This window comes from Bombus vancouverensis, chromosome 16 (genome assembly GCF_051014615.1).
Source record: "Bombus vancouverensis nearcticus chromosome 16, iyBomVanc1_principal, whole genome shotgun sequence".
Classification (NCBI taxonomy): domain Eukaryota; kingdom Metazoa; phylum Arthropoda; class Insecta; order Hymenoptera; family Apidae; genus Bombus; species Bombus vancouverensis.
Window position 1 is genome coordinate 6,844,821 of NC_134926.1, and position 16,507 is coordinate 6,861,327.

At 39.7% G+C, this 16,507-nt stretch overlaps 1 protein-coding gene across 3 annotated transcripts in view; it reads left to right on the plus strand.

Annotated features, from left to right (window-relative positions):
* Positions 1 to 16,507, plus strand: part of RhoGAP100F (Rho GTPase activating protein at 100F) — a 63,297-nt gene that overhangs the window by 32,833 nt on the left and 13,957 nt on the right. The window contains exons 4-20 of one of the 3 annotated variants that reach the window (XM_033329537.2): positions 6,727 to 6,840; positions 7,506 to 7,688; positions 8,151 to 8,309; positions 8,687 to 8,916; positions 9,390 to 9,648; positions 10,874 to 11,126; positions 11,207 to 11,470; positions 11,559 to 11,717; positions 11,797 to 11,960; positions 12,049 to 12,397; positions 12,462 to 12,680; positions 13,012 to 13,400; positions 13,463 to 13,595; positions 13,681 to 13,800; positions 13,896 to 14,056; positions 14,127 to 14,319; positions 14,665 to 14,918. In XM_033329537.2, coding sequence (XP_033185428.1) covers positions 6,727 to 6,840; positions 7,506 to 7,688; positions 8,151 to 8,309; positions 8,687 to 8,916; positions 9,390 to 9,648; positions 10,874 to 11,126; positions 11,207 to 11,470; positions 11,559 to 11,717; positions 11,797 to 11,960; positions 12,049 to 12,397; positions 12,462 to 12,680; positions 13,012 to 13,400; positions 13,463 to 13,595; positions 13,681 to 13,800; positions 13,896 to 14,056; positions 14,127 to 14,319; positions 14,665 to 14,918 — 3,603 coding nt within the window. Of the gene's footprint in view, positions 1 to 6,726; positions 6,841 to 7,505; positions 7,689 to 8,150; positions 8,310 to 8,686; positions 8,917 to 9,389; positions 9,649 to 10,873; positions 11,127 to 11,206; positions 11,471 to 11,558; positions 11,718 to 11,796; positions 11,961 to 12,048; positions 12,398 to 12,461; positions 12,681 to 13,011; positions 13,401 to 13,462; positions 13,596 to 13,680; positions 13,801 to 13,895; positions 14,057 to 14,126; positions 14,320 to 14,660; positions 14,919 to 16,507 lie in introns of all 3 variants that reach the window. The other 2 variants (XM_076625406.1, XM_076625408.1) reach the window with 2 other exon arrangements.

A 16,507-nucleotide genomic window follows, 5' to 3' on the forward strand; every position in this document is an offset into this window, starting at 1 on the left:
CGAAACTCAATGAAACGCCACGCTCTAATACCAGCCACGCCGAAGAAAAAGTGCCCAACCTCCCTTCTCCACCTCCCATTCAAATCAATTCCTCGTGAAATAATTTGCCTAATACACAGAGAATAAAAGACCTTGATGACCTGTATTTTCGTTCGGAAAGAAAAAAAGACGTTGGTTTTTATGACGGCTGGAAAATGAGAGGAAATTTTATTTTCCAAACACGGTGCTTGTTCGGTACAAACTGAAAAAAATTAATGGCTGCCTCTAAGACAATTCACCAGGTTGTTGAACGCGATCTTATGGAAGATATAGTGATTTCTGAGTGACACTTTTGGTACAATGATTTCTAAATGAATTTTGGTATTTATTGATTCTGTTTGACGAATTTAATGACACAAATTCCTAAATAAACTTCGGTGATTCTGGTCCCATAAATATAAGAGAAGATATAGTAATTTCTGAATGAACTATAAATAGAAGTTTTATTTTCATCGTTTTATTTTAGGAAACGACAACATTTTTGTTCTGGCTGCGTCACGGGTTGCCAGGAGCAAGGATAATGAGAAAATAATTGGTTCCCAGAGTTTGTATATGGAAGAGAATTGCTTTCCAGAGTGTTCGCTCGACCTCGATTTGTATCTGACCCAAAATCCAGTTCCGCGTGATTTCGAAAACGCTTTGTTGAAATATGTGAATATTCATATTTCGATACAAATAATTATCCTAAAATTCACTAGTATCTACTCGTAATCTATGGAAGAGGAATTTTGTAAAATTCCCTCATTAGCATTCTATTCTTAACTTCATAGTTTAATATTCACTGATTAAAAAAAGAGCAAAGTTCGAGGTTGTAATACCCTTTATTAATACGTTTGTACTCAGTGACGCACGCATATGCGTCACGCGTATGTTCCACTGTGCGTCTAACGACGTATAGTGTCTTCTACTGTGTGTTTCAAGGCACGCGTCTATGTCTCACGAGTATATTCCACTGTGCGTCTGACGACGTATAGTGTCTTCTACTGTCTGTTTCATGGCACACGCCTATGCCTTACTAGTATACTCCACTGTGCGTCTGACGACGTATAGTGTTTTCTACTGTGTATTTCAAGGCACACGCTTATGCTTTACGAGTATATCCAACTGTGTGTCTGATAACAAACGAGTATTTTCCACTATGGTTCTAAAGATGTACGAGTATATTCCACCGTGCATCTGTGTACCCATACGTAAGCGTTATGAGCATATTCTCTTGTATATCTAACGATAAACGAGTATTTTCTACTGTATACTGTGATAACAAATGGTTATATTTTACTATGCATCAGTAGTCGTGCTTTCAAAAGAATTTGCTACTAGAAGAAAAATCTTCCAAATACAGAGCTTTGCTTCTGCACACATCATCAATAGCATAAATAAATCTATTCTCGCATTCATACGCGAATTTCCCAAACCTAACCTCCAAATTCCACTCCAAAATAATTCCACAGAAAACAAAATAGATCTGTCACAAGAAGCAAGAACCTAGGACCTTAGACGATTAACCTGGACCTTACCAATGAATGCAGAATTCGTGAAAGGGACACGGTTGCAATCAGAGAAGCGAAACATTAACGTGAGGTCCCCTAGCGCCATTACAGGCATTCTTCCTGCAGCTTGGAAGCGCAGCCACCATTAACACCACCGTTACCACCATCAGCACCTCCGTCACGGGTAACATTACTACGTGCAGACGGGTACGAGCAATGGCACCTCCTCGCCAGAGGCGAGAGACGACGAGATTTTATAGTGGAGGGGGTTGTCGAACCCTGTAGGAGTTGCTCGATGGAGAAAGAACGGAGGAGAAGCCAGATAGAGGGACAAGGAGCCACGTGAGAGATAAATACGTGGAGAAACAGGATGAAGACAGTGAGAATTAGGGTTGGTTAGGTGGAGAAATCGGAGATTAGAGCTGGCTGGACGAAGGAAATGGAAAATTATGAGCGGAACCAAGATAGAAAGAGCTAAGATTCTGCACATGATAAGATGATGAAAAGAAGTTGCAGCAAAGGGTATGAATGAACATATGGCAATATGTTTTTTATAAATGATCTTTTATTCTCAACTTTTACAGAAATTAAATGAAGGAAGGACCTGACTTACAAATTTATCAACCAAATTTTTAAAAGCTATAAAGATACCAGGATTACCTTAATTGTGTTCCATTTTACAGATTACCATAGCAAAGATTACTATACCAAAACCAGTATATCGTTATAACAAAATTTTTCGGCTTTAGACTAAGATCCTAAAATAAGGATCTGCCTAACTTGTGACATTATAAATTCCCCTAATTAAACAAGCAGATTACAAATAACACCAGAGACAAAGGACCCACGACAACATTCAAATAATAACGTTTGTGTGTCGTTAAGTTGGCAGACAGAGGAACTAGGATTGGACCATTTCTCTGTAAAGTCAAACAGCGCTGCAACTAATCAGCAGTTGAAGGAATAAGCAACTTACAGCCAGAGAAGAGGCAGGATTTGCGGTGAGGAAAGTTGGAAAGAATAGCAATGCAGACAGAGAAAAGCGTTTATGGCTTACATAAAGGAAGAAGCACACAGGGGATCGGGAACTGTACAACCGTTCTGTGTGCGTGTCTGGTGGATAAAACGAATTGTTGGGAATGGTAGAAAGATGTCAAGAGACGCGGCGAGTTGGATGCAATTAGAGAAGAACGGGCTGCATCGCGAAATAAAAGCCGGATAAATGAATATCCTCGAAGCAGGGTAAAATGGGTCGAAGTAAAAATAATGGGAAGATCAATGACGAGGATCTGTTCTCTGAGGCGAGTATGAAAGATGGAAGAAGGAACATGGTTGTAAATCGTGAGAAATGAAGAGGAGGAGAAAGGACCAAGCACAAAGGAGTATTGATAGTTCTGGATGATGAAGAAGAGCTGATAGAGTCTAGGTTGGATCAGGCGAGCGGCAAGACGAAAGGAGATGCTGGTGAGAAACAGGTTCTCAGATTAGCAAGAAATCTGTTCTGCACGAGATTCTCCAAGACTCTGTTCAATTTTGCATCACATAGTACAAGGAATCCTTTCGTAATATTGTGAAAAAGAATTAGTCTTTGGTCACATTAGATACGTGTTCTTAGTAGTCGAAGGTGATTAGAATCTCTCAACGATCCCAATATATGTTTCTTGATATCCCTCGATGACTGTTCGATAATTGTTCCCATTTTGCCCTGCAAGAAACATTATCAACCCTTAATATATTACACTAAATCTTAATCTTCCTTAATTCCTGTTCGATCTCACAAACTCCTCAATGCACTCATCAATAGCCTTGTAATAAATGAAAAAGCAAACGAACCTAACAAAATCTCAAAGAAACTAAGTGGAACCTAACCTAAAAACTAGATACACCACATCGAAGAAACTCAACAATCAGCGACAACAAAAAAGTCGCGGTAAGAAGAAGCACATCCCGATTCAAAGAAAAACCTGCACAGAAGGAGAGAGAGAGAGAGAGAGAGAGAGAGAGCATAGCAGAAATCAAACGGCACAGAAAGGTGCACAGAGCTGGCAGAACGCGTAGACGTAGCCAGAGAAACCCGGCAGCCGGTGGAGCGAGACAGCTATAACGTATAGACAGAGATAAAACGAGTGGAACAAACGAGGGGCGGCAGCGTAACCGAGAATCACCGCGAGAGACAGAGTAAGTTAAGACAGGGGTGGGAGGTTTGGTCGAGGATGGTGGTGGGCTACGGTGACGTCACATCGGGTCGATACTCACCCACACTCCATTTCCCGGTGTCGTGGTGACCATGGGGGCGCAGGCGCGGCCTCGTACGCTCCTGAGCGCTCCTTCCCGCCATATTAGCCAGCATGGGGTAGGCGAGGATGTTCTCGAGGGGTGATACGGGCTGTTTCTTCTCCCGTAAGGTAATCCGCGTACCTGCGTCGCGTGTCCGGACCCCCTGATGTCGTGTGCGGTTTCCACCATCGAACGAGAGAAGCCTAATTTGGGTCTCCCTGTGTGGACTGGCCGGATAGTGTGCTAGGGTGGACCGGTAGCCCAGTTGTGTCGGAGGTCTGTAACGACCCCACTGTAGTAGACCTCACTGTGTTCGTGTAGCACGCATGGATAAACGTACTATCCCAAGAACGACGGACCTCGACACCTCGAGAAGGAGGAAAGAGGAACAGCAGAGGGCCTGGACACCGGTTGAGACCAGGGAGAGGGGTGCTGAGGGCTGCACGACCAAGGCTGAAGAGCTCCTAGCCGCTGCCGCCGGCCTTCCTGAGGACACGTCTAACAAAAGGGGCTGCAAATCGGCCGCGCAAGTGTGGATGTCTTTATTGTCCCTCTGTGATCGGATGTGCGGCTCCGCCGCGTGGCTAGTGCTCTTCACATGCCTCCACGGGGTGCGTTTCCGGATCGCGTGATCTGCTTTGAACGAAGGGAGAGAGAGAGAGAGAGAGAAGCTCTTACGATGTGGAACGTGTGCCGGCTACTCGCGTGCTGGATATAGACTAGATGTAGGATGCTTGTAAAGAGGATAGTAAATGTGATACGCATGAAGCGAGAATACGGGTGTAGTAGTGATGGTGTTAGGGATTTATAGAAGTATGGGTATGTAGAGCGACCAACGGTGAAATTGTGAGGTACAAGAAGAGATTAACTGGGTTCTGATCGGTGGATGACAGCATTCGTCGGAAGAGAAAATTTTAAAGCTTGTGATTAATATCTTTATTACTCTCTGAGATTCTCATCTGAATTCCTATATGGAATGCTATCTGGGATGCTGTATATAATACAATATACTTTTGGCCTAGAAGTAATATTGAGAAAATAATTTTCCTTCTTTAACAATGTCGTTCAAAGTTCTTGAATTGATGCTCTTAATATTGAATTTTCAATATTGAATGCTACCGTATTCAGAAATTTTTGGGTATTGTTCCTAGAAACCTCAGTAATTAACTAACAATCACTGTATAAATTTGTCTATGAATTTGTTAGAAGTTAGGAAGACACCATGACATATTGATCATATAATCACATCCTCAGCTAGATTACTCATTAATGGCAAAGTAGCAGAATCTTTATGGAGATTTAAGTCCTATGAAAGAACAAGAGAGAAACGTTGCCATTTCTGGCTAATTCTAATTAAAGCAGCTTTTGTAACAAGCGGTTGATTCCCCAGCATTGTTTATTACTCTTAATGAGTTCTATCAAGGTACTTGTGCATACAGTTTCTTAGCATTGAACGGAACCTCTGCATACCCTGATCAGCTCAAGGTAGCTTATTGGTTTCAAGATGTGTACAATTGAGGCAATTCACTATACACTGTGAAGTATCTTCCAATGAAGAAACGATCAACTGACGGAATATTTAAGCACCGGTTAAATGATTTTTATACTTAGCTCAATTTGATTTCCAAATTGGTCCAGTTTCCAAATAGAAAGTGCATTTGTGAATTGACCAAATCTATGGGGTTTTCTAATTATCAACTGGATATACAAGTAGGTTTTTATCCCTAGAAATGACTAGATGGGATAGAAACTCTAGAGACAATCTACATATTCATATATCAAAACTCTGTTTAATTCCTAAAATACCATAACCAAAGACTTAATTACTAGCTATAGTAGGAAAATATGAAGTTTACTGTAGAATCTCTACTTTTACCAATAATGTTGTAAAATATAGGGCGAAGGGGGCCCCTATAATCTGAATCAATTTACAATCTCATCACAAATTGCTATAGAATTTCCAAATTAGTCATGCAAAATTTAGCAACCAATTAAATCCGTGGTTCTGGAAACTGAATTAATAATAAGCCGTCTAATTTCGTCTGAACGAGGAGAAAAGAGAAAATTGAGGATGGTAGACCGATGTTTGCACGGGGTTGATTATTATCTCTCCCGGCCCTGGGTTGGCAGCAGTGAGTAGTAGTGAGTAGGCGCCTTTGCATCGGTGACCGACAAAGCGGTTTCTATTTTCGGCGGATCCTCTGAAGCGCGTGCATCTCTGATTGTCCGTAATTTCACAGGTAAAAGCCGGCTGGGAAAGAGAACGCTTGCAATTTTTACGAGCCTCTAATCAGCACACTGATTGAATCTCGCATGCAACCGCCGCGAAGAAAATTCCCCTCCCATTTAGCCCGATTTGCTGTAGCTTTTAAGCTGATAGGGAAATCCCCCTGATACCTTTCGTGCACCAAACATTTTCATTTTCCATTATTATGTTTATCTTTAAAAATTCAATTTGTTATTTTCGTCCCCCTGTAATTTTTCTCTTAGTACTTCGAAACTTCCTTTGATTTCTTTCCAAGATTATTCGTGATTTTATTGAGGATCAATTAGGGAGACACATGATCCTAGGTTTATGACATGAATTAGAAATTTCCTTTCTGTTTATCGCAACAAATTTCTTTATACTTTCCTATGTTTTTCATTTATGATACTTTGAATAGCTTTGCAGCGTCTTCATAATGAAGTCAGGAATCCTGTATGATGAAAAATCCTTACAATAGCGCTACTCTTACATTATGTTCCAAATCAATAGCGCGGTTACATGAAAAGTATTGCAAAGAAGTAATACTGATTATAATACCAAATTTTATTTTTCCAATTTATACAATTTTATGAATACCTATTAGCTTGCCCAAGCAATTAATAATACAAAATAGATTACAAAAGTGAAACTAATTGTACATTAATTTTGATGCAGGAGGGCCGGGGGGAAGTGACAGACATCAGCGCAAGTCCTGGGAGGCAAGCACCTGCCAACCAGTTGCGCCCCAAGGAACCACCCCCCATGGTGATTCAGGGAGATTTCAGAAAGGTACTGACTTCCATGACATTTTTGCTCTCCAGCAATCTATATACATGTACTAAAATCTTATCTTTTTTCTCCTGATTATCCTACCTTCTTGTCAATGAAAGAGATTAAAATCCTGGTTCCTTACAATGTCCCATAGGAAAAGCTAGATATCCTGCTGTTTTCCAGACCAAACATATCCTGATCCAAGGGGATGATTAGGTCTCCAAGGAAGCAATTGATAAACCCAATTACTTCAAAAATGAGAGTAGACAGAGGAAAGCAACAGGAAAAGAGAATCAGATTAGAGGAAACTATCAGGCCAATTTACCTTTTTCATGAAGCTGTTCAGCAATAACTCTAACAACAATATATGTAACAATCTATAGCCATTATAAAAAGGAACAGAGAGAATTTAAGAAATACTTAGGCTATAGATATGTTGAAATTACAATTTTATGAAAAATATATTAGTTGACGAATATTTTAAAAGAATAATTATTGGAATTGAGAAATATTTTTCTTGGAATATTAAAATTTATAATATTAATATCAAAAATTTTAGAAGTATAATATGAATTGGAGAATATTTTTTTAGAAATGCTTATTGGAACAGTTTCATGGAATATTTTTTATTGGAGTGCCTGTTCATGACATGCTGGTTGAAGTGGAAGGACCTGTCGTTGCAGGTGAGTGGAATCAGCACAGAGATCTTCAAACAGATCGAGACCGTCGAGAACGATCATGACGCCTCGACAGCAGCGGCCCTCGAAGCTGTCGAACGAAGGGGTGAGATGGTCGTCCGAGTCATCGAGCCACGACAGATGGGCAGACAGGCGTCCGAGGCGGCGAAGAAGTTCATTGCTATGCAGGTGTGACACCATACCAAATTCCCAATTGGATAAGAAAAATTAAACCTATTTCTTCATCTATGAAGACGAAATCTCAATTTCCTAACTAATAACATGACAATGAAAGAAGCTTCAAACTTGAAAAATATTCCTTAAAGGCTATAATAATATAAAAGATCTTTGTAAAAAAAGTTTAAACTTAAAAAATGATCTTCTAAGATGCCGGAAGAGAATTTTTATTCCATATATATCTTCTTATCGCCATTTCGTCATCTAAAAAAAGCACAATATCGACCTTCGTCCCACGTACCTCCTTCTGAACACAAAAAAATCCAATATTAAGACAGTAATTTATTAGCTCATAACTTAGTTGCCACTATATAATGAAGCAATAAATTTAACCAACAAATTTTCCCGTTTTTCCCATAATGCTTTTGAAGTACTATTTATAAGAAATATTTTATTATTTCTATGATGTTCTAGGATCCAAAGCATCCCATCCACTTTGTCGAGATAATCAAAAGGCCAGGCCAGACGCTGGGGTTGTACATACGGGAAGGCAATGGCGTCGACAGAAACGACGGTGTCTTTATCTCGAGGATAGCCCTGGAGACCGCAGTCTACAACAGCGGCTGCCTGAAGGTTAGGAAGCATCTTTTTCTTTGAATCATTAATTGCAGTTCTAATATAGCCAATTTGAGCTTACCACTTACTGCACTTATTCTTGTGGGAATGAAAATCATGAGACTCACTGATTTCTTCTCCAAAATATATATGAGGAGCTATTTGAAAAGAAGATTTACAAGACAATGAATAGAATAAATTCGTAAAAAGAAAAATTAATCTACTATTTGATAGCTTATATTTAACATAAATCTATGAGTCCTTTTCTTTCAGAATATTCCTCTTATTTTATCTTCTATGTATAAAGGAAAGATTCTTATTTTTTTAATCATAATTATTTCTAAATTTAATAATATTTTATGTAAATAATTTATATAAAAATATGTTTTATTTAGGTTGGGGATGAAATCCTAGCAGTGAATCTGGTCGATGTGACGCACATGAGCCTGGACGATGTCGTGATCATTATGTCGATACCCAGGAGGCTCGTCCTGGCGACTAGGCATGGCCAGCACCAGCCAGTCTCACATAGTCGTCAGACCGAGCACAAAGCGCCTCCGGTTGTGGTGATCAAGAGGGAGCTAAATGAAGATGAGAGCGACCATGCAACGAGTAACCACGTCAGGTAATTATATCTCAAAAATATTTTATAGTATCAAATATACTTAGAATTCTACTGGTACTTACAAGTACATCTTCTGTGAAATTACATATACATGTACACATATGCTATACTAATTGTAAAAAATAAACAATTCTAGATAGGAATTAAATATGGCTACCCAGAGAAGGAGATCTTTTCTCAGTCCCAATATTAATCTCGTCATTTTCTTACAGTTTTTAAAGTAACAATAATATTTGTTTGATTTCCGAGATAATTACAAGCCTGTTATTTCTCAAATAATTAAATATAAAAAAAGTTTACGATGAAAGACTTATTTAAATATTTATCAAACTTTTGCTATTCACATCCTGGGAACTTTAATTATTACCCACATTGCTTGGACTGATCTATTGTAAGTTCCATTAGAATCTAATTAAAACTCCATTTGTTGATTGTAATCATAAGTTGATACAGTTTTTGTATTTTGATTCCAGGGATGGCAGTCGTAGGCGTGGCGACGGTCGTGAGATGCTACCTTCCCGGTCTAGATTAGGTCTGTCGGGTCTAGGCTCCAGTCAAGACCTAGGTTCCAGCAACGGTGACCTATACTACAACTCCAGACCGGAGGGACACTGGTCGTATCAACCACCACCACCTCCTGTTATCACACATCAGCCAAAACCCTCTACGACGCAACACTTCCAGCCTTATGAGCGTGGATATCCAAAAACTTTGGAGAGTTTAGCTGAAAAAGTAAGCCTGTGTAATGTTTTACTTGCTCTTCGGGACTTTGACGCAGGTCGAGGTTTTATTAAATGAAAAACATTCGATTACATAAAGTTCAAACAAGAATTAAGATTGAGAAAATAGGAGAAATTGATATTGATAAACTTTGCAAGGAAGATATAGGAAAGGGAGTTTAACCACCGTAAAAGTTACGATATTAGAGAAGAATGCAAGATCTTGATGTACAATTTGGCGTTTTGTTATTAAATCTCCACCTGCGTTTGAATATAGATCACATAGATGTTCTAGACGATGTGGATCGAGCACCCTTTCATATACCTGTCTGCACCAAGTTGACACTTGTTTGCCCTTCTCTGTCTTCAATTGCGATAGCGATTCGAATAAGAAAGTGGTGAATTCGTGGCAATGACTCGAGACACTCCTGATAGTGATCAGTAATGCTGTGCACCGTCTCGATTTCAAACCCTTCTAAATAAAACAAAATACCACGAGTTTCTTTTATTAAATTGCTTGAAAGATTGTCTGAAATTGACTTAGAGAGTAGACGGTTCGCAGCTCGCTCGTGTTTCGACCACGTGTTTCACATGACTAATCGGTTCTATGAATGAATGCTACGTTGATATTAACCAGGATTTCACAAAGGTAAAGAAACCACTAACTCTTTCTTGATATCTAGACTTGTGTATGCAGCAATTCCCTGCACCGTGCATCACCTGGACAATGGACAAGTATTTATACTCTATATATCCATAATATTAGGAAGAAGAAGCAATGTAAAAGATTTAATAATAGAAAATTAAACAAAAACAATAAATACTTTTCAATGTCCAGGTGGAACAAAACAACCGTCGCTACTTATAACATAATTCCACTTTTTGTTGCCTTGTAAGCTTTGCTCTGTATGTTCGTTCTTTCTTTTTCTTTCTTTCTGAGTATTGTCTCTTCTCGTGGCGATCCGTGGTCGTCATAGTCCATCATAGTGATATGTGGATTTCTATGTAAAGTGTATTATAATCTATATAGAAAGATCTATCAATCATGATGGCAATATCTAATTATATTTTCCTTTAATCACAATCGACTTCCTAATCTATCCGTGTAGATAACGTAAATATCTTCTATTAAAAAATACAGATCGAGTGTGATACGAATAATCGATTGTGATATGAAAGGAAAATAAAAGAAAATTGTAAAAGAAGGAACATAAATTAATTAATTCGATTGAATTTAGGTACACTCCTTCTACACGGGGCCAGTTATGCCCTCAAATGGTGGTCGTCGAATGTCCACGGGCGCAGGGATGCAGTCGGTTGGCAGCAGATTGTCTAGTCAGACTCAGCCATCGCATTATGGTTATGGCCAACACTCTGGAAGTGGAAGAATTATGCCTAGAAGCGGTTCAGATCAACATTTACCTCGCGTTGATTACACAAGTATCACCACTCCAGCTCGACATACTCTTCTTAGATCCAGCTTGAAGTCAGGTCCGTCACTTTCCACTAAAATCATTTACGCAACTGTTTTCCTAACTTTAGACTCATATTTTGTGACGTTTCTTTAACAGGAACATCTGCGTTGAGATACAACACCAGATATGGCACTCAGGGAGACAGTACGTCGACTACTCAGAGACAAGGTCAATTTGGTACCCTAACCAGGAGGCACCGACCGTCGTTGGATTATGCTTCAGACACTGAAGCAACCTGTTCGAGTTCGCCCAAGTCGGCGTATTATTACTACAGGCACAATATGAACAATCCGCCTCAGAGTAGCGCTGTCTCGCATCTTGCCACCCTATCGAGATCACAGATTGGTCAGAGTTCCTCAGGTTAGTTATTTCTTCTGCATCTTAACAAAGTTAGTTCCTCATGTGTGATCGTGAACAGACTTTAAAATTGAAGTTATGCTTTCTCTAGGCTTGAGATCGAATTCGTTGCCTCGTAGTGGCAGAACGTTGCCCCAGCAACCAGGTCTCAGGTCTGGACTTAGCACAGTAGCATCTGGACTAATAGATCAGGAAGATAGTGACGGAGCACTATCAGCGCCCGAACTACCTTCCATTAGACGCGATAGAGGTTAGTTTAAAATTCAAGTAGCGAGTCGATTCTAGTATTTTGAACATAAAATTGAGAATTCTATTGATTGGAATGTCAGGAAGAATACCGTCATCACCCAGTGTGTTCACATCAGATGAGTACCGAGCATGGCTGAGTCGAACGCCGAGTACCAGTGCATTGTACGAGCAGATTAGAGCCACTACGACTAGACCACCACGTTACACTTACAGCGCAGAGAACATCCACGCAGCTGTAAATCAAGTAAATAACATACATTAAAAATTACATTCTTTTTTGATAAACTTTTTAGATCAGTTTCTAAATTTTGACTAATTTGTTTAAAATTTAGGGTGAATATGGAAGCTATGGGACGTACAGACCATTGTCCAGCACGCTGGATCGTTTGTCAACAAGATCAGCCTCTGCTCAGCAAGTGAATCTTGCCAACTTAAGAGCATCGACAGCGATCAGCTCGACGTGTCATCGTGGAACAGCGAACCCAAGACCGGCCTCGGTTGCATCCAGTGCTCGTACGTCCTTGACGAGTCAGAAACCGTCACTGAGCAGCTCCACCACCCAGAGGGCAACGTCGGTCAGAAGAATCAGGAACCTGCTAGACCTGGAGTCCACCCGAAGCATACCTACCCCCACACCTACCAGAACTCAGGATCAAAGACTGCTAGATATTAATCCTGCAGGTGAGTATTAAAGTCAATTTTGACAGTAAAAAGTTTAATTAAGGTCATAATGTCTTTTGTACAGAGTTCCTTAAGTATAAGATAGAAAAACCTCCGACTGTGGGAACTCCGAGCTCGACTAGCTCTCTTTTGAGCTCGCTCGGGGAAACCAGCAGTGGTGACCTGGCGGGTGGTGTTAGTGGACTACTTTGGGTCCATCTTCTGGCAGGTCGTGGCCTCCGTTCAACAACATCCTCTTCAGCGGCCACTACTCCTTCCACACCATCAGGTCAGCCTAATTTAGGTACGTTCGGGAGTCTGCACATCCCTTAGACTATTTTTCCACTGCACAATCACTATTCGCATTAACATAATATCTAGCAAAATTAAATTATTTCTGTTTTATTCTATTTTCTTTATTTAAAATTCAATTATTTTTAATTTAAATCTGTAGTGATTCCTACTACCTGACACTCTCGAATGTTAGAAAGTGTTCGATAGTACTATGTACTGTCTTTAAGTCTCGAGCTATTCCTTTTACAGAAACCTTTAAGGATCAAAGCTTGAGGGTTAAAGTTACCATATATAAATTTGATAAATGGCGGAATATCTTTATTGTTTGGATAACATAACAGCTAGTTGCGGCTTGAGAGACCTTTACTGCGTGTTGGAGTGCGATAGGGTGCACAAGGCGAGGACAGTGATGCGAACTGGCGATTTAATGTTCGACTGGGACGAAACCTTCGAGCTGGATCTCGTTGGCAACCGGCAGTTAGACTTGCTGGTCTATTCCTGGGATCCACAGTACAGGCACAAGCTTTGTTACAAAGGATCTGTGCACCTGGCGACCCTTTTGAAAGAATCACCAGTTCACCAGCTAGCTGTCAAAGTCGAACCACGTGGCACAATTTATCTAAGACTGAGATATACGGATGCTCAGCAAACATTCCGAAGGAGAGGACTCCCAGTCATATCTCTGGCTACCAGAGTGGCGCCACTTTTCGGAGTTGACCTTGACACAGTGGTAAGTTCAAAATTTTGAAGTTACGATATATAAATTTGAAAAATGATGATGGTTTGGATTAGGTGAGTCGAGAGAGCAAGACTGGTGGAGTTCCTGGAGGTGTTTCTACCGCCCTAGCCATGGGTGTTCCAAATGTGCCCATAATTGTATGGCGTTGTGTCGAAGAAGTTGAAAGAAGAGGTCTTGACATCATTGGTGAGATATGTTTTTACCATTTACAAAGTTCAATTTCTATACTGTTGAGTTTGGACAGTTTGTCAATGAAAACTTGGGGGCTTAGGTCTATACAGGCTCTGTGGATCAGCTACGAAAAAAAGGATACTTAGGGAGGCTTTTGAAAGGAATGCTCGTTCAGTGAACCTGTCGCCTGACAATGTACCAGATATCAACGTGATTACTGGTAAACTTCCCTTAATAATTATTTCTAATATTAATAATAATAATAATGTAGGAGATACACTTTGATTGTAATGGTAATTTATAATTATCGTTTAGGTGTACTGAAGGATTACTTGCGAGAACTTCCAGAACCACTCTTCACGAGGTGTCTCTATCAGATGATGGTTGATGCATTGGCCGTCTGTCTACCGGATGATCCACAAGGCAACGCAAAACTCATGTTCAGTATACTTGACTGTTTACCAAAGGTGAACAGGGTAAGTATCTAATCTCAAACATCCCATTCATATACCTAGAGAAAATAATAATTAATTGTTCCTTCAACAGTGTACATTAATCTACTTGCTGGACCATCTGGCAATGGTAGTATCACAGTGTAATAAGATGTCACCAGCAAGTTTAGCAGTCTGTTTCGGACCAGTTTTAATGCTACATTCTGAAGAGAACGGGCCGCCTTTGGATTTCCAACAACCAATAGCAGTTCTCAAGTATCTTCTTGAAATTTGGCCTGTTAAGTCAGGTAATGTCGTCATTCCTAACAATTGACTTTAGTAATCCCAATTCACTATTAATATATGACTCAAAGTAGCTTGTAATATTAGAATTAGACTGCAGATGTTTATATATTTATGAGAAATTTAAAATATGAAATCTCCAAACTATAACTGAAAAATTATAAAGCTATTACAAATATAAAAATAGAAATGTTCATTATAGCCATTTGCAGTCTATATAATATCTGCAACTTATTAGGCATTTTCAAAGCTTTATCGTTGAATTCACGTACGAAAATTAGAGTCCTAGTTTAAATTAACTGAACCGAAAAAATAGGAGCCGAATAATCAGTCGCTCATTTCACAGACAGTTCGGAAGATTTCTTCAGTCGCTTCGGCGCTTCCTCGAGTTACGCCAACAGTCGAGCACAACAGCAGTCAACAGCAACTGCAGCACCAGCAGCAGGCTCAGCAACAGGTGCAACAGCAACTGCAGGGAACATTGGGACGCACAGGGCTGCCCTGGCAGCCTCAACACTCACTTCATCAACAGCCCCCAACTACGGCAGCACCCGCAGCCCTCGCGCCCTCCACTCGTCCTCCACCACCGGTCAAGCCTCGCCAGGTCAGTGTTCTATTTAGAGCTCTCGGTTTATCTCAACAACGTTCATTGCAATCTTTTGCCTTTCTTACCGTCGCTTCCTCTGTCTGTGCACTTGCTCCACTGCTATTGATGTCTAAATATCTCAGAAAGCACCTTAAAAGTACAGAACCTCTTGGTCCACTTCTTAAGCAACAGTTTGAAATTTTTGTGTCGCATAAATTAATGCATTATTATAATAAACTGTAATAAATTGCGTTATCTGGAGAATTTTACAATTAACTTATTCTCTAGATAAATGATCAGCTATGGATCACTTATGGAAGTGATTCTTTAATATGACAGTTGAAAAAGGGAACAATCTTCTAAATTAAAGTTATAGATCTTATAAAAGTAAGCGATGAATCCACGAAGTGTTGTGAAACGCCAAGAGCCTAAGTAATGTTATGACAATTGGAATTTTTAAAATATTCAGGGGGTGAGAGAAACTTATATTTAATCCCAAGATCAAATAAAATGAGAATTTTGTTTAAATGGGATTGATTGACAGTATCTTAAATTTTGTAATTACTTTCGTGTAAAAGATAAGAAATATGTCTTATCATCTACTTCACCTTATATTCTTCAAATGTGATTACTTTATATGAAGACTACTGTAAGTACTGTAATGTGTTTATTTTCGTTTAATTTGTAATTAACAGAGTAAAAGTACAGAGGATGGGCGGAAGAAGGTTAAAGAAATAATAAATCAGAGCTTTCCTGGTCCAAGATTCTTCGCCATTTCCTTATATACATATTAATTAAAAATATCATGACCACGTGAAGTGGAAGAAAGACCAGGAAAGTTGAACGAAACGCTTCAAGGAAAAAGAAAAGAAAAGAATTGAACAAGAGTCTCGTCTCGCTCTCTGCTTTTTTATCCGTGTCCCACATATGTGTATTATCTGAAGCGTGTTGTGAACAGCATGGTAGGCAAAGTAAAGACTCTGTTCTCTCCCTTTATTTTCGCTTCGCAGAAACAAGCCCTGTCGCGCTTTTATGATCACGAATCATGTATTCGCTACTCAATGAGACAAGTTCGTTCCATTCATTTATTCACATATTTTCATTCATATACGTTCTTTCATTCATTTACATCGTGTCGGTTTCAGGTTAACTCTCGAGGATCGTCGGCCATTGCAAATTGTTCGCCCTGAAGGCTATGTTATCTTAACATGATCAAAACGAAGGTGTATAGACGAAAAAATATAAAGAAAAGAGGTTATAATGGGTGGCAAACAGTTTGCAAAACAATCACGTCGCGATGCGTCCGTGTAAATATGATACCACAATTACCAAAAACGCCTCCGTGCATGTCTCGATGTCACTTCTGTACATTTACTTGGGTGTTCTACTGGTCGAGCGGGTCGGTTATGATTTTTCCGTTTCTCTTTGCGCCAGTCTCTCGACGTCTTTCCATTATAGTGACGATTTACGTTGTCTTCTTTATCTTTTTTCGTTTGGGCACGTATTCTTCAGAGCAAACGCAAATTGCCGGCTCTACCAAACCGCTGACAGCACAGAGACGCCGCTTCTTGCACAGGTATTATCGTTATTATCGTTTTCATTCGCGT